Consider the following 24,407-nt stretch of genomic DNA (forward strand, 5'->3'; position numbering starts at 1 on the left):
AGACTAGGCTACTGAAAATAAAAGTTGAGTGCAATGAGTTCCTAGATCTCAAAAAACTGTTTTTCTAGTAGTCCAGGAAGAGGTCATTTGGGATGATGCTAAGTAATGATTCTGGTTTATGTACATACAACCTTCTAAATATTTTCATAGAAGCTGTTGGAAGTCCTAAAAAATTCTCGATAAACCAATGTGAAGAAAATCCATACCAAAAAGGAGAGGTGCTTAGGAGTTAGAATATAAAAACAAAGAGAAAAAAGCATTTTATTAAAAAAATATAATTGTGAATTTTATTGTAATAAATAATTCTTATTTATGACACAAGGGCATCCAGAGACAGCTAGGCAGCTAGCAAAATACAATTAAATATAATAGCTTAATGAATGGAATCCAGAAATCAGTGCTAGAGTACCTACTGAATGATTTCACAAATGTCCCTTTTGCTTCACATAACGTGTTGCATTACAACTCTCTCTAAGAAAGAAAAAGATTGTCCACTTCATGAGCTGTTCTTCAGGAAGATCCAAAGTTCTATATTATCAGCAGGCAGTGGATCAGAATAGTGACCAGCAGGCAGCCAGTAGTGCAAACTTCATTCCCAGGAACAATAAGCCCCAGTAAAGTCTTCCTCGAAGTACAAAAAATTAAGTGCCCTGTGGGTAATATCTGCTGATTCCCAAACCAGGAGGAACCCTGTTGTTACAAAAGAGTTTAGAAGCATTTTTCAGCCTTAACTACACATTGTCCATATCTTGAAATCCAGGTACAAAAGAAATTGGCCTGCATGCATGGCATTCAGTCTCATTCCATCCAAATCCTTAGTGTGGAGCAAAGTGATGGCAGCTTTATCCATGGAAGTTGGAAAGAGGTGTGGTCTCAGCAAGAAATTCTAAGCTCAGAGAAAAACTTGAGCTCACAAAACAGAATATTTAAAAAATGAGTATGAAATTAACTAGGGTCAAGAATTTAAAGTGCTTTTAATTTTAAACTATTAAAAAAAAAAGAAAGATAAATAACGTTCCTGAAAGTGCATCATTGACAAAGCAGACATCTTGACACTTAAATAAATACAAACATATATATTAGAAGGCCTGACTCTGATGCCATGATGCAAAACGTAGGTCCAGTAATAGCATTTATGTTTTTCCTGATTTACATTGGCATAAATGATATAGGGATCAGACCCAGGATTTAAAATAAAAATGGTGTAGTTAGAAAAACCTTCTCCTGCTAATACAAGCTAAGTCTCTTCAATTCGTACATCTGTAAGAGAAAAAAACAGAATAAGAATTGTACAAAAAGAAATCAACATGCTTTTATGAAGGTGTTTTAATCTCTGATTAATTCTATCCCCCTCACATTTTTCCTCACCTCTTTCTCACCAAAAGTTTTTACAGTAAGGGCCAACTCTGCACTGAACTGTATCCATTTGTCCAATGGGTTTGCACAGATGTCAATTAATACATAATTTAACCCAGGGAAAAGTTATCTTAAATCTATAAAATGCAGAGAAGGTGGAACTAATAATTCCTGCTATTTTTTAAAAGTTCCATAGTTCCAGCCTGTCTTGGCAGCAGTTAGCTTTAAGCTCTTACCCCTACAGTCTTTGCAGTTGGGGCTTGTGATATCTGGCACACTTAAGAATCAAGAATATGGTGCAATGTAGGGTTGGGATCTTATTTGCATGAGATATGAAGTCTGAGGGAAATCTACAGATGACTCAACCTACAGGTGACTGCCATTCTACATTATAGAATAGGTTTCTTTGAAGAGTGCATAGCTGCTGCACTGGGCTGGCATTTGCTCTGAATAAACTGGCTTCCAACAAAGCTAGGATCTACTGCAGGGGTGGGCAATTATTTTGGGTGGAGAACTGCTTACTGAGTTTTGGCGAGCCATTGAGGGCTGCATGACAGGTAGCCAGGGACAGATAAATATTAATTCTCTAAATTTTTTAGGGGCCCCGCGGGCTGGATAGAATGGCCTGGCAGGCTGCATCCGGCCCACCGGCTGCATTTTGCCCACCCCTGGTCTACTGCCTTCTTGAACTTGGAAGACACCTTCAAGGTGTCTCAAACTGAATACCAAAGAATTGGCCCATTCAAAGTTACCAGTCATTTTTGAAAATCTTGTACTTTGCATTTTGCCTAGAATTTTAGCTATAACCCGTGATTAATTTTGGTATGGCTTGTACTGTATACAAAGCTTGTCCAGGTTTGGCATCTATCCAGTCTAGTAGTTTAGTTGCTTTGAATGCACTGCTCACAGCATACACTTTTAAAACCCTCTTGCAGAATAAAGGTACCAAGGCCCATTCTTTAATTGTTACTGTCTAGTTTTTACATAACTGAAAAAGACAATGTTAAATTGGAGGCAATGTTGCCTAATAAATTCTGTTTAAGCCATTTTCATTTGAGATACTTGGAGCCAACTTTATGTAATGTTTACCTGTCACATCCGGTAATGAGTTTTTTGTACACGTCCTACTGTACTTATATTCTCTGGCTGCAACAAAAAAGGAAGAAGATGAAAAAGGGAAAGAAATACTCATTTTGGATTTAGTTTTGGATTTAGGGTCACTACAAAGTATCTATATTATTTGCTGTTGTATAATTTCATAAACTACAAATCAGGTACATTGCCCATTTAAAAAGACTTTTTGTCACTGTCCCAGTGCAAAATCAGAAAAAAAGCTACCTGACAAATTTTCTGTTATTTATTAGGCTCCATTGCCACAGAGAGAAAAAAAAAGTCCTTTGTTTAAATCCTTTGTCAGAGAACTGTCTGGTCCAAACTGGATTTAAAAAAAAAAATCTTTGTTGATTATTAGACTAATAATAAATGTTTGTGTGCTGTTCTGTTTTATCCTTATTTGAATTAACTTCAAAGGTACTATAAAATACGTTTCCCATATGAATTAATGTCTTTTATCAAAGGATTTGGGGCTTAAGAAAATATTTACACAATTTTAAATTATTCTATTAACTAAGGAAATTTAGGAGCTTACTAATTTGCTAAATTTCCTAACTTTAAATATGATATATTGAAATCAAGACTTTTTCCTGTTCCATCCTTCATTTTAACTTCGTACTCCTGTTACTACTAAACCCTTATGGCAAAAATGACGTTGATAGAGCAATGCCTGATTCAGTTTATTCTAAAACTTGCTAACTTTATCTGCAAGGCTTTTATAGAAGAACAAAAGGACTTAATTCTCCCCAGGCCTGACAGAGACATCTCAGTAGCACCTGGTAGAGGGAAGTAGTGAAAAGATTAATTGAGACTCACAGAGTTATATTGTATATTGTCCTGTTAACCTGACAGAACAGGAACACACTATGTTAATAGACTTTGGTGATAAAAGCTTTCCCATGTGATTACTGGTCAGGAAGTACTGCCAGCTGAAAAAAAGTGTTTGCTTTTTCAGGTCTGCAATTTCATAAGCCTCTATAAACAGCTGTTACTGGAAAAGAGGTCTACAGTAAAAAAGATAATGCTTGGCTCTGTTTCCAATAGAAGTACACACAAGCTGTATGTTTATGTCTGCTACATTACCAGATTAAGATTTACCAGTTATCTGGTCATATTGTTACAATATGATAAACCAGGGTTATTTTATTATACTAATAGTTAAACATGAACAGTGAAGCCCACAGTACTTTTTAAGTAGGTCCTTTGCATACAGCTGGGTGACATTTTTGGACAAATAGTTTATGCTCTAAAACAGAGATAAAAAATTTGTAATCTGTGGGCTGAATTTAGCCTATGGAGCCATTTGATCCAGCCCACAGACATGGAGTTTCCGCAGCATTCAGCGGTGGAGGACTTTGGCAGCAGTCTTCTCCCCTGCCGCCCTGGGGAGAAATGTCAGTTGCGGTGTTTTCTTTGTGCTGCCGCAGGGCAAAGTAGTGGCAGTAGCTAGGTCCTAGCAGCACCTGTGCCTCTGCCCACCTGTGACCCAAACTGGGGTCCTCTGGCTCAGAGCCTAAAAAAGGTGGCAGATCCCATCTCTGAAAAATGCTCCTTAGTTTTACGCAGCTGAAACTTTTAGCAAATTCCTGTCAAATTAAGTACACAGTTTTGGCTGGAAAAAAAAGTCCAGGAAGTCAAAACATCTAATTTCCATTTCCACATTTTCAAAACGAAATATTTTGGGATGAATTTTCCTAATTTTAAATTTTAAAATATTTAAAGAATAAGAAGGCCCAGAAAGTGGATTTTTATTTCCAGGTCAAATGAAATATTTTAGGAACAGAATTTTTCAGTTTTTCATTTCGCCAGAAAAACTAAAGTATTTTTATTTTAGGTGTGGTCTCAAACAATCTATTTTTTTAATGATTTTTTGGTCCTGTGGTGAACTTCAACTCTGTAAAATCTAGAATGCCCTGAAGCTACCAAATTTTAGCTAGTCAAATTGTGTAAAGCAGCTCTCATCCTTACAAGAAAAAAATATTGAGAAACGAATCTCCCTAGTGGTGCCAAATCACAGCAGGTCCCTCGTGTGCTAAAAATCTTCCAGATATAAATCTCAAAAAGTCTTGCAGATGCTTCTTGGTTATTTATATGGCAGTCTAGTTATCAGAAAGTTGCATCTAGAATATATTTCTATAACTCCCTTCTGTAAATTATTGCGTCTGTCAGAGGCTATGAAGAAGGACAAATATTCCTGGGGACATGAAGATGTCATATCAGGAGGGAGACCAAGCCATTGGCAGCAGTTTTAGAAACTCTGCTGCTTGGGCAAATGTTGTTTAGATGGGACATGCTTTGCCTTCTGAAGGGGGAAAGCACCTGTCACACTGCCCTGCAACATCACATACAGGTTGATCAATGGAAATGTGCCTATACAGCAGTGGTTCTCAACCTATTAAGAGTCAAGGCACCCCTGGATAAACCCAACATGCCCCTCAGAAAATACCAGCTCTTAGTTTTCACTTATTTTTTGGTTACAGAAAAATACCAGAGCAATTCTTCTATTGCAAAGAAGTCAGAAATCCCACAACAGGGTAGAATGGTTTTAACACTACAGGGTGCATCTACACATGTAATTAAAATGGAGTGATAAACTCCAGAGCAATTTAACCCAGAATGAACTGCTCCCAGGTGCAGTGTCTACATGTGCACCCCAGACAGCAACACTTTGAGCCGGGGCTGAATACAGTAGACCCCTGATTTACGCAATTCTGACTTACGTGTGTCTCGCATTTAGGCGATTTTTTTATTAGGGTCCGGACTGGAAAATGCCTCTCAAGATGTGCATCATTTGCATATACATAAATGCTCGCAAAATTCGCATATATATGCGAACACCTCAAGATTTGCAGGTGGAATCGAGCAGAGCTGTGCAGCCATTGTGCCGCCACTGTGGTAGCAGCATCTCAAGATGCATAGCTGAGATGCTAGACACACCTCCTTAAGGCAATTCCACCGAGAAAAGGTGAAAAAAAGCTATGACTAAGGTATGTCTGGGGTATGCAACCCCTTACTATTCTATTATTTCCTATAGGGAAAGTTGTCCCAGCTTACATGAATTCAAGTTACATGAAATTCCCGCAGAACACAAAACTCACGTAAATCGGGGGTCTACTGTATACCCAGGTTTGCAGCAGGCTTGAGGGGTCAGCCCTGGGTGGCAGTGTTGAGCAGTGTTGGGGCTGGCTGGGGCATGAGTGTGCTGAATATGGGGAGCCATGGGCTGGGTGGCAGCCAGGAGTCTGCCCCCCCATCCCGGGGCACCATCTACATGTGCATTTCAGCCCAGTAAATGACTCTGCTGTGAGACAGTACTGTCCCTGACAGTACTATCCTGTGAGAGTTAATTAGTTTGCTGTGCCCTAATACGGGCACATGTGTAGACTGTGATGCTTTACTTCAAAGCTAATTAGTCTACTCTGTAGTAAAGCGCATGTGCAGATGTACCCACTGATTCCTATTAGAAATCTCTGGCACTCTTAAAAAGATCTCAAGGCACCCCAGGGTGCTGTGGCACACTGCTTGAGAATCACTGCTATAGAGATATGGCCACACATTTTATTGTGTTAGACAGAGAATAAACACTGCTATAGTGGTTAGCATGTGGTGTGGAAAGACAAGCTGAAAAGAAAGACAGCTGAAAGATGGAGAAACTAGGAAAGAAAAAAAGCAATGGTTTCAGTGTTAAGGGGGTGGAATAGATCATTATCAGTTGAGTATAACCCCGTTAGTATGGGCAAGCAATACAAAGATACGGAATTAGAGAAATAAATTAAAAACAATACCTTTTTTAATCCCGAATAAACATAACAGCAATAATACAAGGAAAAATGCTGCCACACCTATTAGTCCATGGTGTCTGCTGTTATCTTCATCATAACCTTAAAAAATATTAAAAAGTATTAGGAGATAAGCTCATGACAGTCTCCAGTTTAATTACTGGAGAAGGATGAATTCTTCTGTATCATAGAAATTTAACAACAGCTACAAAACCCCTATAACATTTTTTGCAGTTTTTTTCCCTTGTTTTTCAAATCAGTTCATAGATTCAAACAAAATAAAACTTCAAAGTCTAAAGTGAATGCTTTTAATTATCACAGGTTTATTTGATATCTCCACATTCACAAAAACTCAAAGTTAGTTTGAGAAGTTGAAATAATTTTGAACCCTATATATATTCTCAGAATTCATTATGTTTTATAACAAGAGACATGTGAAGGGGGATGAATCAATGAGAAAAGATATATACTGTTTTAGAAACTGATTTTTAAACCAAAGAAAAACTGTTTTGGAAAAATTATACTTCCCTGTTTATACTGCAGTTATAATTTCTCCTTCCCACAATGCACTTAAGTACTCCAGATGTCTCCTCTCTAAACAATTCAGAATGACATTACTGCTTTTCTTCTTTGCTTTCTATCTTAATTCTGCTGGATGGCCTGTATACAGCAGACTGCCCACAAAAAGATAAGCAGCAATACATTTTGAATTCTATTCCAAGATAGCTGCTGATGCTGCACTGCAAGCCATCTGATCTTGCTCAGGTCACTGACATCCCATTACATCAGGAAATATAAACTATTTCAAACAAGATAAAGTGAATGAAGTCGTTACTGCCACTCAGCTTCCTCAATCTGGGTGCTCAAGAAAAGAGCTGTTAGAATAGCTGTTAGAGAAAGCCTAAAAAATCCCTTTGGGAAGGTAAAATTCCACAAAGCAGCATAAAGCTAGACTGAATCCCCCACATGAGGCATTTCCCCATCAAATTTAATTTGCTTTCTTTGCTCACTGCAACATCCCTGCTCACAGGCAGATCCAGGGGGTTGCAGAGGTACAGTTGCAACCCCCTGTTTCCAGCTCCACCCAAACTTTAAAACAAACTGCCAGTGACATTTCTATTCAAGAAATCCTGAGGGAGTCAGTTCCTAGTAATCTCTACCTGATTCCTGGTAATATCTCTTCACTCAAAGATGTTAACATGCCTTTCTCTCTTTAATAATCTTGACGTTCCATTAATCAAGCTATCTTTTCTCCCGCAATTTTGGTGTCTGTCAGTCATTCCTGGTAATCTCTCTCTTCTATTTTACAGCTCTGTAGACTGTTTTCATTTCTGGCTTAAAACCATAACCATAACAGTGACCTGTACATTTAAGTACAATTACAGAAGGATGAATAAAAGAATCTCTTTTGATTATTTTTGTCATTTGTTGTCTTTTTAAAAATTTAATATATAATCTAGCATATTAGTCCACAATCATATAAAGTTGTATTTGGTTTTGCTTTGATCTTAAACTGAATCTTATAGTGCTGGGTCCCTAGAATATTAGTAAATCTTCAATATTCTCTTTAACTGAAGAAAAATATATTTTGTGTTGTGCAGTGATGGATCATACCATCTGCACCCCCATTTTTAAAATCCTAGATCCTCCCATTCCCTTGTCCCCCCTGCCCTGCTGCCATACCCCAACAGTTTCCAAGACCCAGCTCAGCTGTGTACAGATTTTGATCCTGATACCAATTTGTTTAAATTTAGCGTAGGAATAAGGACTGCAATAGTAGCACACAGGAACTGTGTTGTGCAAGTTACCATGATTGTAATGAGTGTCTAACTGCACAGTTCTGGAAACTGTAGTTAATTTAGGAGAAGGTTTTCTTTCTAAGCACCAAACTCTGTTCATGTTTCTTAGGAAAACTATATGTCATTTCCTGTCATAGACTCATAGATAATTTATACAAAACTTGCCAAGGCTACGCAAAATTTCCAACCCTAAACCAGTAGTGCCAATTACAGATGTATACTGGAAATATGAATATGGTAAGAAAATATACTAATAGCAATAGTTAGTACTTTACCCATTCAGAGTGCTGATTCATGATCAAATTAATGTCTATAAAAGTACTGTGAGATGTTGTTCTCATTTGCACAATTGGAACTGAGGCAGAGCAGTTCTCTGACTTACTCAGTCCCACAAAAGAAGCTGATATACAGACCTAATTAAAAAACCCCAACATAATAAACACATTAGAGTCTCTAATTATCATGCCTAAAACTCAGCTATACCCATTTCTTTCTACATTATGTTTCTTTAGGATCTTGTCTAGATTAGGAAAAAGATAGTGGTTGAGCCCACCCAGACTGTACCTTACAATGAATGTATTATCATACTTAAGTTCAGAAATGTTACCGGATATGATAAAAACAGCAGATGTGTTTTCTTGAAGCTGTTTATTCCAAAATATGCAGCGAAAAGTCTCATTAATCCTTATGTCAATTGTAAGGGTGCTTGTCACATGGTACAGTTGGTTAGTTCCAGTCTCATAACTTGTATTTGCCTTGTTACTCAAATCATGGTAGTCTCCATTCTGCCAGATGACTTCTGCCTTTGGATATCCTTCTGACTTGCATGTTAGCACGTTTTCTTTGTGTACTCTGCTACTTTGGATAGGTACAGTTCTTGTGGTTATGTTTCTATAAGGAGCTAAACAAATAAAAAATATATTTCAGTCATGGAGCCGGAAGAAACACCTGTTATTATTTTCAGTGGGGCATTCTCTCCGCCAAGCCTGCCTTTTAATCGTAAGTCTACATACCAATTTACCATATTTTTTTGATAGGCAAGGTATAGTTTGCATGCTTATTACATTAAAGGTGGAGAAGAAAGTTTTGTGCCTGTACTGATCTATTTTCATTACCATTTTGCAAAATCTATTAAATATCGTATCTGTCTTCCAGCCCAGTGCTTGCCCCATTTTGCTCGCCTCCACAGAATCATTCTTCGTTTGTCTCATTGCTGTCTAAGGCACTAAAAGCCAAACGTACAGGCTACACCCATAAGGAAATATGGGGTTAGGCAGCTTTGCTAGTGCTTTAGAAGCAGTCCTATTTATGCAGCATCAGGACAGTCCATTCCTGATGTTAAGCGCAAGAGACAGTACACTAGTCTTTCTACGTCATACCTGTATCTGAAGCCTCAATTTAACTTAAAGTGTCAATCAGGTTTTGGGGAATTTACTTGTATAAGTATCTGTGCATCAAGGTGGTACTAATATTCACCTTTGTTTGCCTATTTTCCAATATATTTTTGTGAAGAACAGTGTGTAGTTAACTTTGCATTATTGATACTGAATAATTATGTGTGTATTGCTACAAAGCCCTGCCTGCAATATATACCTGATTGTTTTGTGAAAAGCATTTCATAGCTTCTCAGAATGAAAATGAGGTTGACAGATGATCAGGGATCCTGGTTTTGTCTGTTAAAAAATCCAAAATCCTCTGATGAAAAACTCCCCAAATCTGCATCCCCCCTCCCCCCGATTAAAATGAAATTCCAGTATATATATGTATACATGTATATATATGTATCTATTAGTTGAACACAACATTTTATTGATAATATTTACAATTTTAAAGCAATTTGGAAACCTACCAGTGCCTCAATTACTATAATAAAATAAATTCTAAATAACTATATATTTTGGTGTTTGATTGTGGGTTTTTTACCATGGAAAATCTGAGCTCCCCCTGCCCCCTTCACCCACCAGGATTTAGGTCCAGCTGTGACTTACCCCCCTGCTGCTTTGTGGCACTAAGCAGCCCTGATATACCAGTGCCTTACCCCTGCCCATACCATTGCCCCTCACTCCAAACCCACAGCCTCCTGGCCCTGCTGATGCCCCTCACTCCTGACTCACAGTGCCTCAATCCCCCCAGACCTGCTGGTGCCCCTCACTCCCAACCCACAACCCCCTAGCCTTGCTGATGCCCTCTCATGCCCGACCCACAGCCCCCGAGCCCTGCTGGTGCCTCTCACTCCTGACCCACAGTCCCCCACAGCCCTCAGCTCTGCTGGTACCCCAACCTGCAGCTCCCTCACCCTAACAGTGCCCCTTACTTCCAACCCACAGAACCTCACCCCCATAATCCTGCTGGTGCTCCTCACTTTCAACCCCCTGCCCCCTGCTCCTCCAGTGTGCAGGGAAGGGGGTGTGTTTGTGGGGCTGGGGGTGTGTGGGCATAGGTGATGCCATAGGCAATGCATTGGGGTATATGGGGAGGCACATGCCCCCCCCAAGTACCTGTGCCAACAGCGGGGCATGGGGCTGCAGCCCAGCCAGACTAGCACCGGACAGGAGCTGCCTCTGTGGCCCAGAGGGCAGGACCTGGTTTGGGAGGGAGCGCCACACTGCCATGTCCACCAAGGTGAGGCACCCACACCCACCCAGCAGCAGCAGGGGGGCACAACTCCATTGGGAACCTCATGCCAGCTGTACCACCATAGCCACTAAGGTGAAGTGCCACAGCAGGCAGCGGTGTGGAGTTGTGCCCTCCTGCTGCTGCTGGTTGGGCAGAGGGCACCTCACCTCGGTGGTCATGATGGTGCAGTGCTCCTGGCAGCAGCACCAAGCCTCCCTGCCCTGCTTCGCCCTGCCGCACCGGGTCCTGCTCTCTGGGCTGAGGAGGGAGCTCCTGCCTGGTACCAGTCCAGTCAGGCTGCAGCCTCATGCTCTGCTGTGAGCGCAGAAATCTGGGATGGACACATGCCCCCTTATGCCACCCTGACACACTGCCTATATTTCCCCCCTGCCCCCCATATGTCACCTTACTTTTTGAGTGAAAATTAAGAGCTGGAATTTTCAATGGGTACTTTGAGTCTAAGAAGTAGAGAACTGCTGAGATAAAGGATGCTTGAGGAAGGAAATAGTGGGAGGCAGTTTTTCTCTGTATTTGAGCTTACAATGCACATAGTTAGCTGTGATCTTACACACTTAGGAAACGCTAGTTAGTGATCAAGAACAAAATTTCACCCTTTGGCACCATTGCCACCACATTGAAGTCAATGAGGGAAGACTTGTAAGTAAACAGACATCGCAGTAAAATGCTTACCCCTTACTTTCAAGGTGATCTTTTTGTAATCAGCTCCTCTATAGCCAATGAGACAGAGGTAATTGCCTGCATCAGTGAACATTACATTGCTAATCTGAAGCAAAGACTGTCCCAATTTCAGTTTCTCTTGAAATAGTTTTATTCTTCCACTGAAGTCACTGTGTTGGGTTGTAAAGTCTTCGTTCCCTTTATGAAGTTTGTAAACCTCTTTTGTGTTTTGTTCTTGTTTCTCCCAAATGATACTTAAATCTTTAAGCTCTAAGTGGTCATTCACTGGAAACCTGCATTCCATGGTTACATTATTCCCGTAGTCTACAACGTACAGTGTCTGGGGAACTTCGACTCTGAACAAAGCTGAAAAACAGAATTCAGATGTGAATTTTGTTTTCTGGTGGTGAATGTAATATTCAAGGGTAGGTTCTCCCATTGTTGTATGTAGATTGATGCATACCTAATTCATACAAATGAATACTGACTGGTTGTCTACACCTGCAGATATCTGCTCTGTGCACACAAAGGATTTTTGTGCATAGAAAGTAGGTGTGGGTGTACGGTGAGCTGCTATTTCAGAACACTGTGGAGGAAGTTTGCACTGCTGCTGCAAATTGTGACAATCCTCTGTTTGTATGTGGGTTAAGACTTAACAGACAGCAGTTCTGTAGATATTACCATAGATATGTAGCATAGTTCCTTGGATGTTTAGAGCCTACAAACTTGCAATGTTCTGCATATAGTTTCTGGTCTTATCTCTGTCCATGGTGCTTTGTGGCTAAACAGAAATTCTGTCCTGGCCAAGGATTTCAATCCAGCTCTATTCAAGCCCACATTTCACTTAACATTTGCATCTGAATGAAGCAATGAATCTTCTCCCCCTCTCCCCAACCCAGAACAGACATGGCCAATCCTTGGCACATACGCCACAAGCAGGAGTGTAACAAAGGGAGGGCAACTGGGGCACCCTGTTTTGACCCTGGAAGGAGCTGTGCCACTGACAGCACAGCCAATGATGCTGCCACATGTTCCACTGGTGCCCAGGGCACTCAGGTATCCCATTATGCCTCTGGCTACAAATGGCAGGGGCAGATACTGTGTGTGGCACATAGGCCCAAGTGCTCAGTAAAGGAAGGCAATGGAATGGAGGTGGGTGGACTCAAGCCTTCAGCCAAATGTAAAGGAATGAGAACAGGATGTTGCTGCAAGAGGAGGTCTCAGATGTCACCACTAGTGTGGCCACTGACACATCCCCAGAATATAGGACATCCCCTTGGTGAGGGACAGCCCCCGCCCTCACCCCCAGTGGCCAATCAGTGGTGACGGGTGGGACTGCTGCCTCCCCAGCCAATCAGCAGCAAGGAGTGGTGCCACTGGGCCACTTGGCTAATCAGCAGCAAGGGGCAGGGCCACCACAAAAAGGTCACCTCCCTCCCTGGAGGCAGCTGAAATTGTGGCATGCCTGCCAAAAAAGGTTGGCCACCATGGACCTTACAGGTTACGGAAAAACTAATTTAGGAGTTACAACTGCCAGTGTCATCACATAGAAAGAAAATCTAATTAAACATTTTAGCTTCTTACCATTTAGGAAATGCCAACAGGACACCAATACACACAAAAACAATTTACTTTCCATCTTGTAAGAAGAACCTAAAATGAGACAAAATTAATGGTTATTTACTATTGTATGATATCCAGCATATCACTATATGTTGAATGTAGCCTAAGTGCATATGTGACTACTGAGAAAGTGACAAACTCACTGTTCTGGTCCCATGTCTGGTTTCCCAAGTCTGGTCACCAGATTTTTATTTTGTTTGTATTTGAACATCTGCTATTTTTAGTAGATCCATATTTCCCAATAGCTAGCTATTGGCAGTATACCACCTCAGAACCCTTTCACTTTTAGTTTCCCCAGCACTTCAAATTGCTATTCTCTGAAATGAAGATAAGCAGAGAAACCCATTACAGTACTTCAAACAGGTTGTTTATCCTGCTGCCTTTTGCAGGAGAGGTGGCTTAGTCTTTATTCCTCCTGACATATGCCTGTTTCCAGCAACACTAACCAAAATACTGTCCTACCCAAACATTAGGGAAAAGCTACTCTTTTGCTTCAGATCTCACACTCCCTCCCTAGCAGAATGCCCCACAGCTGAACTTTCTTAACAGGGTTAGCTGCCCCTTCTTAAGGGGACAGGCCACTCTGTTGCAAGAAACAGAGGCTGGCCAAAATGAATACTTTGCAAACAACCCACAGGCTGAAAATCATTTGTATGAACTATTTGGTGGATGCTGCATGAACATTATAATTAGATAATCTCATTCACATTGTGACTGATTCCAGAACTCATGTGTAGTTATCCAGTTCGATGTCCATATTGATATGTCTTAACTGTTAACATCACTCATGTCTATATATCAAAAGGACCTCAATAAATCCATGCACAATACTGATTTTTTAAAGGTAATTAGCATTGGAGCTAGATCTAAGACACATTACTTAAATCAAAAACTCCCCTCTGATCACCTATAAAGTAAGCTTCAAGCAATGCAGCACTGCATAAATCAAGGGTGTCAGATGTACAGTCTGCAGGTCAGATCCAGCTAGCAGGTCTCCTGGCAGGCTAAGAAATTTGGGGATGAGGCTAACAAGAGGCAGATTCTGCTACAGAAACCAAGGCCCTACTGGACGTGGCTGATGGCGGCAGGGGATGAGCAAGGGCTGTATCAAGAGATCGCTGCAGCTGCTCAGGGCTGCTGCCCCTTGGCCCCTGACTGCTTGCTCCACTCTGCTACTGCTGTAACTGCTGACCCCACTGCTACTGCCTCCACTGCTGACAGCCCCACCACTTCTCTTGCTTGCCTCATGGATCCAGCACATGAGGAGCACCACGATTTGGATCTGACCCAAGGCATGGGACAAGTTTAACAACCCTGCCTTTAATCTTTACCGTCATGCAGTTTTATATATAGACAAAGTGTTTATTCTTCTATTCTTGGCACAAAGGGAACATACTTAAATGAATGCCTCTTTGCAACAGGGGATGCAGATAACATTAGTGGATAATCTGGAAGGGGTTGATTGGCTGGTTTAAAGGGAGGAGTTACAACTAGCTCCATCCCGCAGCTCTTACCAGAAATGTCAAGTCTCGAGAGAATAATCTTTCAAATGACAAGAGCTATAACTGGGAGGCAGATTTGAGATACCCGGGTGTACTGATACAGCAAGGAATTATATATCCTGGCACCTAGGAATCCCAATCTGAAACCTAAAGAGGCAGGTGAATTGGCAATTCCTGGAGCAGAAGAAACCCAAACTAGTTTAACTGCTTGGCAAGTGGGAGGGAGCCTACCCTTGCCAAGCAGAAATTTTATCTCAAGTACAAGTTTTTGCTTACTCTTTGGAAAAGCTGAAAAAGAGAATCAGTGAGACTCTAAGCCACCCAAAAGGTAAAGTTAGGAAGAGTGTTCTGAAATAGAGCTTGGACTGCCCCCAGGGGCATCTGATCTCTTTGCTGTCTGCTTGAACTATTATTTTGATTACAGTTCTCTCTCATTCTAGCTTCTACCATGCTGACTCAGCCCTCTTTCACGCTTATGGAAACAAGCCCTGTAGTCTAGTGGTTCTCAACGTTTTTTGTATCAGAGCCCATTTGTAAAAATCAATGGCCAGTCCCAACCCAGTGCCCCTCACTCCCAACCTGCTGCCCCCTGCCCCAGGCCTCAGCCCCCCCAGTGTGTGAGGCCAGAGGTGGGTGTATGAGGCAAGGGGTGCATGTGGGGCATGGGGGGGCCCCAAGCAGCCCCTGGCAGGCTGGAACTCTGCCAGCCTGCAAGGGAAAAGCCCTGGTTTCCCACATTTTTCTCCTTTAATTTTTAAAGTTTGTTCGCAACTTTTTCATATATTCTTGCAACCCACTTTTGGGTCGTGACCCCTGGGTTGAGAAACGCTGCTGTAGCCCACATTCTACATCACAGATTCAAGCAGGAATTACAAATGCACGCTTTGCAGGATGGCTGCCTTGCAAAACAGAAAAAAATGAACCAGGTCAGACATAACATTTGCTTGCCTCATCTTTTTTCTTCACTATAACTAAAAGCATAAATTAATTTTCTCATCTCTCACAGCAAAAATTACTCACTAAGTTTGGTTGAGTTTTAGGAGTCTTATGTGGGAGGATAGGGGACTAGTAAATTCAGTTGCACAAGCTTACTTCATTTCAAAAGGGCACTTCTTTTCTAAGTGCACCTACTCTAGGGCAAAATCTGGCAGTCCTTAGTCACCTGGGCAAAATTCCCTTCATCTTCAATGAGAGTTCTTCATGAATACAGAACCCTAGATTCTGCTCTTATATTTTCAGGTCCCTGAATTTCACATCATTATAAGCTGCTATGCAAATTGGTAAGGACTGTGTTAAATTACCTTCTAAAAATAATTTCAGCCTTTGTATGAAAATTAGATATCCATGGTAAATACCCAAGCTCCTAATGAATATAATTATACCCAGTTTGAGAATCTTACCATTAACTTGTTTTACATTTGGCACTCTAATTGTAGGTCCAGATTAAGAAGATATTTAAGCAACCCCATTATGATGGGGATAATACATGTCTGGGCTTCAAAAGCATTGTGCAGTCAAAGGCTTGGATTCCTTGGAATCAAACTCCTTGTTTCCTCTCACACTTGGTAGCTAGATTCAGGGCTCCAGGAGGAAAGTGCTAAGGATCAAGAGAAATCAAGGAAGCTGGAGCCTATAAAGAAAGGATGCCTGATATATAGGCTAGGCAGAGACAATCTAAGCAGTCTATAACAGAGCCTGGGGGCTCTGTTTCTTTAAGAGAAGAAGCAGCCTAAGCAGGGAGTTCTGCAGGCTAGGCAGGATGCACCAGCTGCAGGCTGCCTGGGCAACAAGCAAATGAGACAATTAGCAAGCACCTGTACCCAGCCCAAGCAGTCACCTGACGGGAAGGGGGCAGAGCCCTGGGAATACATAGGCCTGGGGCGGCAAGCCAGTCTAGCCTTGCTAGCTGCAGAGTTAGAAGCTCCTGCTAAGGAGAAATATGAATTTTCATTTCTATCTAGAACTTTTACCATCTTTTCTCTCTCCTATGCCTGATGAAGGGTGTGTGCGCCTGAAAGCTTGCAAATAAATAAAATAATTTGTTTGCAAATGTCTGGTTGGTCTAATAAAAGATATCATCTCCTCCACAAGTTTTGATTCCTTTTGCCTCTAGGCCAATACATCTACAGCCTGGATACCTTGCCCAGGGACACTGCTCTGATTGCTTTGCTGCCTGCAGAAACACTGAGGCTCACAGAACTCACAAGCAGCCAGGTTGGGATGTATGACAGCTCAAGGGTAAAGGAAGGTTTGCCTTCTTAAAGGGGCAGAGGGCTGCTTTCACTGTTGTGAGGCACGTGTAAAGGTGCTGAAAGGGTTCCTCAAAGCTCGCAAGCTCAATCAGGGTGTTTGCACTCTTGGGACAAGGATCTGCAGCAGGCTGTGCACACAGAATGCATGCACATGATTGGACAGCTGTAACTTCACGGCAGGAAGCCCGGGAAAAAACGGGAGACTAGGTAAGGAGAGGGGAGCTGAAGCTGTGGGGAGAAGGGCTGCTTCCGAGGGTGCTGCTGCCAGGACAGTTGCTTCTGAGAGGACGACTAGCAGAAGAATTGTGACCGAGTGAGCTGCTACTGAGGGCAGAGGAGCCAACAGCTAATGAGCACCCAGGATTGCCTGGTATCCTTTACTGAAGGAGCAAGGGTTGTGCAAACAGGTTCCCCTCCCCACTCTTAAGATCCCTGGGTGCAGGGAATCAGGGACGGGGATTGCTAGAGGAGGTTTTCTGGGAGAGCTGGAGAAGGCAGCAGGGAATCTTGGCTGTGGGGGAGCTCCAGCAGAGAGCTCAATTAAGTACAGCTGGGAAGGGGCACTCCAGCTGCCAAACACAGGGGAGCTGCCTTGGGAAATGTCTGGGGAATGGTGTGATTGATTGCAGGCGCCCAGGAAAGACTGGAAAAGGGAAGAAACCCTGGTCTCCGGAGCAGCCGCACCTGAGTTGCCTGAGTGTTAAAGTTGATAACATAAGAATAAGTATTTGCTTTATCTGCTGGTATAGATTATTATTGAGCTCATTGAAAATATTGTTTGTTATTTATGGGATGTCAAATTTGTCAATCCCTCAGTTGTTATTGTAAATAATACATTATTATAAATAGTTATTTAGCATGTGGTCAGGTGCAGGGGGAACCACAGCAGAGCACTCGCATGAGTGGTGCTCCCTTCCTCTAGACAGAGTGGGAGTAGACCAAGACCTACTAGCACCCCAGGATTCCAAAAATTTTGATGTGGCTGTGGGTAGCGCTGCTGCCAGGGTTTATATATGTTATAGCCTGGGGGCTTATGTTTACATTACTATTTATACTGGTGGTTTGAGTTGGGGCTGTAGGGGAGGTTTATGGAGATCCTATTAGTGCCCAAGAGGCACAATGGTAGCTTTGAACCCTTCCAGGGGCAGGCTCAAGGATTGAGCAGTTTTTGAGTCTGGGGTGGACAGAGAGTTCAAGGCAGCAGCCAGACAAGTCCAGGGGCCCAGCATCCAAGAGGGGTGCAGCCACAAAGTGGGCAGAGGCCCAGCAGGCAGGGGCCAGGGGCACGCTAACCAAAAGTGATAGATTGGAGCTAGTGCCTCAAAGCCAGGTCAGGCACAGTGGGCCTAGGCTAGAAGACCTAGCAAAATTAAAGGGATGGAGGCCAGGGAGGCTGAAGCCCCAACAGAGGGAACAACATTATACTAATACTTGCAATGCATATATGTATATGATCTACGTGTATGAGCACTCACCTGAGATGTAGTAGCCCCAGGTTCAAATCCTCCTCTGACTGGGTATCTTACACATCCCAGCTGAATACTATGAACACTAGGCTATTTCCTATTCAGGAGCAGATGTAAGTTCTCACTGACACTTTTTGTGGGGAGGACATCAAGGTTTAAGCACCGCTGGCGGGTGTGCAGCTGTCCTGGGGCTTGGAGAGGGCCTGCTGGGGTCAGCAGGGCCAGCACCATGGCCAGCAGCAGCACAGGGTGCTGGTTGTCGCTGGTAGTGGCTGGGTTGGAGCAGCAGGGCACTAAGCATCAGGGGCTGGGGCTGGAGCAGCCCTGGTGCAAGGAGGCAGGGTAGGCAAGAAGGGAGCTGCCACATGCTTCCCCTGTGCTGGGCATGCAGCTCCTGTGCAAGGAAGGGGCTGGCCAGGGGTCAAAGTTTCCCAGATGGCTGCCAGGTGCTGGCAGCTCGCTCTGGCTTCTACATGGGTGCCAAGGGCTGGCAGCCATGTGGCTGGAGGTAGAGTTCACCCAGTGACCACAGGGGCACATGGCAGGGCTCCAGGGATTTGGGACTAACTTTAATCCCAAATTCCTGCAAGTCAACATCTGTCAACATTGCTTAATGTGCATTAGCTTTTAGGTATGCAGCAGTTCTTGTAAACCACTTTTAAATGTGAGTTGATACCTTAAACACTGCTGAAAGTATCTCTCTGCTCCTCACCTACCCCATTTCACAACAGCATAAATGTCAGGGAAGAACATTAACAACAAAATACGTGAGATTAAACTTTGTTACAATAAAGGGTGGGAGCATAAAAAGGTCCTTTACAAACAAGTGAAAAGCCATTTGAATGTACACATATAAGTACTGAGTAATCTGAAAGTACCTCTGTGGCTGAGTGGGTGGATTTGTGTGAGACTAAACAGGAGACAGCATTGCCTATGTGAACTGCTTCTACTAATATATGGTATTCTTTATCTGAAATCAGTAGTAACACATAAAGTCAGTTTTCCCAAAAAAGTGCTAGATGCTGCATGTAGATCTCCACAGATTCCTAAGGGAGATGCGTGAACTTAAACAAAGGCAAAATATGTCCCCTCATTCTCGGAAACATGCATATGGCTGAGAGAGTTGCAAGCAGTATAAAATTTTTACCCTCTCTGCTACAAGCAATTAACAAGCTCTTAAGAAAAACGTCCTCCCGAGATACCATTTCAGAGAAGTCCTACATATACATATGGTGGGTAGGCACATTGTGCTTCCCCATGTTTATTTCTTTTAATATGTATTACACAAAGAACAACTACCTGTCTCTAGGTGCCTGACTCTGTAACCTAGTGATCAGGGAATGCACCTGGGAGATGTAGTCCCTGCTCCCAGGACTTTCTGTATTTGACATGAGACAAAGTGATTGTTTTGCTTTTATCTTTTCAGTGGTAACTCTTCCTGGTTACTTTGCAAAACCACTCTCATTTGTGATACTTCCTAACAGTTACTGATTAGAAAGCAGTGGAATTTGTGGGGGAGGGTGGAGAAGGCCTTTATATGGCATGGAACAAGCCCGTAGTCATGAGTTTAATTTCCTTTTGTTAACTGCTTTTGCATTGAAGTGGGTTGTTCTCCTGCTACTAACAGTTACAGCTCCTTACAGCCATAAAGAGTCTGTTCTGTGGACAGTTGTGTGTTCAACCTTCACCCTAACTCCTGGGAAAATCCCAGCTTAAACTTTCCTTTTCAAGAAAATTAAATATTTTTTCTGTACACCCACGTACACTAAAGTGTGACCTTTACCAAAGTTCTGTGTTTAGTAACACATTCCCCAGACACAGATATCTTAGTCCTTTTGCCTTGTGATATTTCTGATAAAAAACACATGATCCGAGTAACGTTTAGGAGATGCAGTTCTTTATGAAATCTTTCAAAGTTATCATTGCTATAGATGGCGAGGGTCCTTGGCACAAATAAAAAAAAAATCTACACATGTGGAATTGCCGAATTACAGGTAAAAACATGTTTGCCTTCAAGGCTGTGACAATTTAAAAGCTTAGTTCTGCATTCCTTACTTGTACAAAATTCCTAAAAAATCTATTTGATCTTTTTTTTTTTTTAACAGCAGGATCCAGTTGTCACAGGGATATCACTAGGAAATACATTATCCTTTACAATCAGTTTAAATCAGATCCTCCCACAAAGAGCATTTGCAAATTGTATGATAGAAATGTCAGGTGTAGAAGCATTTTGCAAAAATATAAAGATTTGGCCTGGGAGTGGCATGTGCCAGCTATTTCAGAATAGACTATGAATAGAGGAATCTGTCATAGTAGCCCAAGAAAGATGTTGTTGTTTATATATCCTTAACCTCTCGGTTACTCAGACACCTAGCTATGTTGGTCTGAAGTCAGGGAGAAAGAGGGCAGACTAACTCAGAGGAATAATCTCTCATAAACAACAGCTTGCTTTGTATATGCTATGATGAAGTCAGCTGTTGTCTATGAAAGCTTATGCCTCTCTGAATTAGTCAGTCTATAAGGTACCACTCTGCCCTGTCTTTTAGCTACTTATTCAAGTTAAGAAACAATTGCAGCATGCAACTGGGATGACTTTGGCATCTCTGAAAAATGTATTTTTTAATATAATATTACAAATTGTACATATTTATTGATGGTAGTGGTGGGGTGATCCTGTAGTTGTGATGGTTCAGGAAATACATGAGGCAAGGATTTTTCTGGGTGATACTTTTTATCAGACCGTCTATAGTTGGAAGACATCTTAGGCTTTCAGGAACAATATATCCTTCCTCCGGTCTTAGAGTTTCTATATTTATTTATACTATTCAATACTTTGTGAGGGGATTTTATTAAAATGCACTTCCTTGGAAGAATTTTTTTTTAAATGTGTCCCTTTGAATTAAGGAACTGGAAACCTTGAATAAGGAACCAAAGTCTGCCTTGCAGAATCTCCCTGAGAGGAATCTCACTTGAAACACCAAGATCTCCCCTCCAGGAGAAATAATCAGTGCAGTGAGGGTCAACTTTTTTGGCAGGCATGTCACAAATTAGCCCTACATCCTTCCCAAATGCCACTCTGATCCCTGTCCCCTGCCCAATCTGGTGACCTGCTTCCTGCTCCCTGCCCTATCTGCTGCCCTGCTTTCTGCTCCCTACACTATCTGCCACTGTGCTACTTGTCTCATTCCCCCCCTCAATCTGCCATGTACCAAACACAGAGCCTGCCCATGCCACTTGTGGCATGTGTGCCTCAGGCTGCTACAAGGATCAGTTTAGTAGTGCTTACACCAATGGAGGTGGGGAAGAGGCAGAGGCCTTTGCTTTATGACACTTCCAAGTCACACACCACTGTGCACTGGGTTGCCCAGCACCCTGTGCCTTTCATTTCTGTACAAATACAAAAGCTTCCTTAATTCTTCATGAGGCATTTCAAATTACTTACATTTACTTACCTACATTATATCATATTACATGTACCTTACATACTTTGAATTACTTACAACGGTGCAATCAGCATTACACAACTGCTGACACAAGTTCCTGAACTGGGGCAAGGGCCCCCAATCGGCTGCATCATGAGTCTGATGGAATCAGAGGTACCCCCACCCCACCCCCTGCGCCAGTCAACACCGTAACTAGACTCCTGGTGGCCCCAGGCAAACTTTTAGTATCGGGCCCCACTTTGCCAGAGATTAAGATAATCATTAAAAAATTACCATTTTGGGGCCCCCTTTCTGTCTGGGCCCCAGGTAGCTGCCTGGTTCACCTGTGCCTGTGCCTGTGCCTGGCCCTGGCCCCAGGTTTAGGCTTGGCCTTCCCTCTTCTGTTCTGGGAGGGGGGCTAAAAAAGCAAGCGGGGGATTGCCTGCCTCACCCCTTTGCCTCTCCCTACTTAATCCTGTGGGACCCGCATGGCTACAGAAGTGCATTGTAAGCTCCCCACACCTCTGTCCACACATGAAGAGGCTGGGGACTGATAGGTGGGAGACCAGAGAGATGCTGCGGGTGTTCTGGCATCAGAGCAGGTGGGAGATAAGGAGGATGGGGACTGGCTACTGGAGCAGGTGGGAGACCAGAGGGATGCTACAGCATCGGAGCAGGCGGGAGATAAGGAGGATGACAAGGGGCTCCTGGAGCAGGCGGGAGGGTACTCGGGGATCAGAGCAGCCAGGAGATAAGGAGGAGCAGGGCAGTTGGGAGACGGGGATGCTGAGGGTGCTCCGGGATCAGAGCAGGCGGGAGATAAGGAGGACGACAAGGGGCTCCCGGAGCAGGCGGGCGACCGGGGGATGCTGAGGACGCCGGCACTGCCCAGGGAAGCTGCCGCATCTCCACCCTAGGCCGGGTCGGCCGACGCCGCCGCTGCCCGGAGCAAGGTCCCGTCCAGCCCCGGAGGCCCCCGGCGAGGCGCTGCTCTCCTACCTGGCCCGGCGCCGCGCCGCTCCCCCTCCGGCTGCGCTGTGGCCGGGCTGCGCCCCGGGCTGCACACCCGCCGGCCCGGCCTGGCCCGGCCCCGCCCCGCCCCGGCCCCGGCCCCGCCCCGGCCCGCTCCAGCCCCGCGCTGGGGCAGGGGCAAGGGCAGGAGCAGGGGCAGGGGCAGGGGCCGGGGCAGGCCCGGGACTTGCCTCCGCGGCCGCGCAGGGGATTCCAGCCTGAGTCAAGCGGCCCCGCGGTGCCGGGAACCGGGCGTGGCTCAGGGCTGCTCCGACATGGCTCTCGGGGAAGTGCCCCCAGCGTCGCCGCCCTCCATGACCTCGTCCGGCCCCGCCACATCCCGGCACGGCGGTGCCTGCGGCCGCAGCCAGCACCGGGGCCGGCGAGCTGCCGCCTCGCGAGGCATTTGCTGCACGACCGACCTGATCAACGCTCCGCCCGGCACTGAGGAAAGCGGTTAGTCTTCTCTGCGGGGGTGCTGCTGGCATGTAGAGGTTGGAGCGCGGCGCGTCTGTTCTCGCAGGGCTTGATGCTATGAGAACAGCTCTTCATTCCTGTGTTCTGTAAGACTATCAAACCTCTTTTCATTTCTGTATTCCAGAAGAAACACTATTTTCATTCCTGCCTAGGAGAACTTTTACAAGCTTTGCTCCCTCCTATGCCTGCAGAAGGGTGCTTGTGCCCAAAAGCATGAAAATAAAGACCTTTTTTTTTGCAAATATCTCGTTGGTCTAATACAAGATACCACCTCTGCCACAAGCTCCAATAAGAAAAACTATGCATTTTACAGACCATGCAAAACTCAGCTCTTTAGGTTCCCTTCTCCTTCAGTTGCCACGCCGAAGACACTATAAAGAACTGCCCTGTAAGCATTAACAGTGAACAGCACGCCTCTGCCTGGCACCAGGCACTTCACATGGTTGAACTCGCTGTTTCCCTTTGTGCTGCAACTACCTTTTGCTCTGGGTACTCTTGACATACACAGCACCACACGCACATCTGTTCAGGCCCAGCCATGAGGGGATCTAGGACTTGAAGGAAAGGGGGTGCAGATGGTGTGATGCTTCCTCATGTACAGCACAACATGCACCTTTCTCCAGGGAAACTAGAGCTCAGGACAGAAATTACACATAAACTTGTATAAGTGATCGGGGAAGGGGCTGGAGGCCGTGACCTGGGGTCCAGTTGCACAGGAGGAGTGGCATGATGCATTCATGAATGTGTCATGCTTATACTGGGATGTGTGGGGGCTCCAATTTTCTGTTTGCCCAGAGCCCCAGTAAATCTTAATCTGCCACTACCCATCAAGAAGCCATGGTAGAGACTGTGCTGGAATCAAGGGATTGCCGATGATACCACCCTAATGAGCACAGGAGTTAGGGAAACAACTTCTGAATCAGAACTTTCTGGACTATATATGCTGGAGGCTGCTAGTGAAAGAGCAATAGGGGGTAAAAAACCCTATTTGTACCCAGTTCACTCACCCTTTCAGCATCTATGCCCTGCCTCTGTATGACACAGGAGACTGGGCAGGATGGGTCTATGGTCTGACCCAGTAAGTGGCAATTATGTTCTTACATTCACTGTTGGCCATTTCCATGCCTGAGTTTACAAGACCAGAGTTCACATTTTTAGCTAGAGCTAAAAACAGTCTGCAGGGCTGTGAAATAGAAAAGAGGTATTTCCAGGAGTGGCTAACAGACAGCAACATTGAAAAGATAGTTTGATTAATGGAACATCAAGACTACTAAAAAGGAGACAGGGTCATTAACGCCTGTGAGTGGAGAGCG

At 43.8% G+C, this 24,407-nt stretch overlaps 1 protein-coding gene and 1 long non-coding RNA gene across 3 annotated transcripts; one reads left to right on the forward strand and one right to left on the reverse strand.

The window, feature by feature from the left end:
- Positions 1-259: 259 nt before the first annotated feature.
- On the reverse strand, positions 260-22,692 carry LOC102558411 (programmed cell death 1 ligand 1). 2 transcript variants are annotated; one of them, XM_014608777.3, is made up of 7 exons: positions 22,606-22,692; positions 12,926-12,994; positions 11,354-11,707; positions 8,655-8,948; positions 6,255-6,350; positions 2,446-2,502; positions 260-1,260 (listed from the first exon to the last, which is right to left on the reverse strand). In XM_014608777.3, exons 2-7 carry the CDS (start codon positions 12,978-12,980, stop codon positions 1,238-1,240), a joined length of 879 nt encoding a protein of 292 aa, XP_014464263.1. In that variant the 5' UTR covers positions 12,981-12,994; positions 22,606-22,692; the 3' UTR covers positions 260-1,237. The 2 variants fall into 2 exon arrangements, with proteins under 2 accessions (XP_014464263.1, XP_059580736.1); XM_059724753.1 differs by lacking the exon at positions 22,606-22,692 and adding an exon at positions 15,867-16,378.
- Positions 22,693-22,700: 8 nt separating this feature from the next.
- LOC132249492 (uncharacterized) lies at positions 22,701-23,336 on the forward strand. Its single transcript, XR_009460970.1, has 2 exons — positions 22,701-23,073; positions 23,219-23,336. It is a non-coding gene; the product is annotated as an uncharacterized LOC132249492 (long non-coding RNA).
- The last annotated feature ends 1,071 nt before the right edge of the window (positions 23,337-24,407 follow it).

This window comes from Alligator mississippiensis, chromosome 3 (genome assembly GCF_030867095.1).
Source record: "Alligator mississippiensis isolate rAllMis1 chromosome 3, rAllMis1, whole genome shotgun sequence".
Classification (NCBI taxonomy): Eukaryota; Metazoa; Chordata; order Crocodylia; family Alligatoridae; genus Alligator; species Alligator mississippiensis.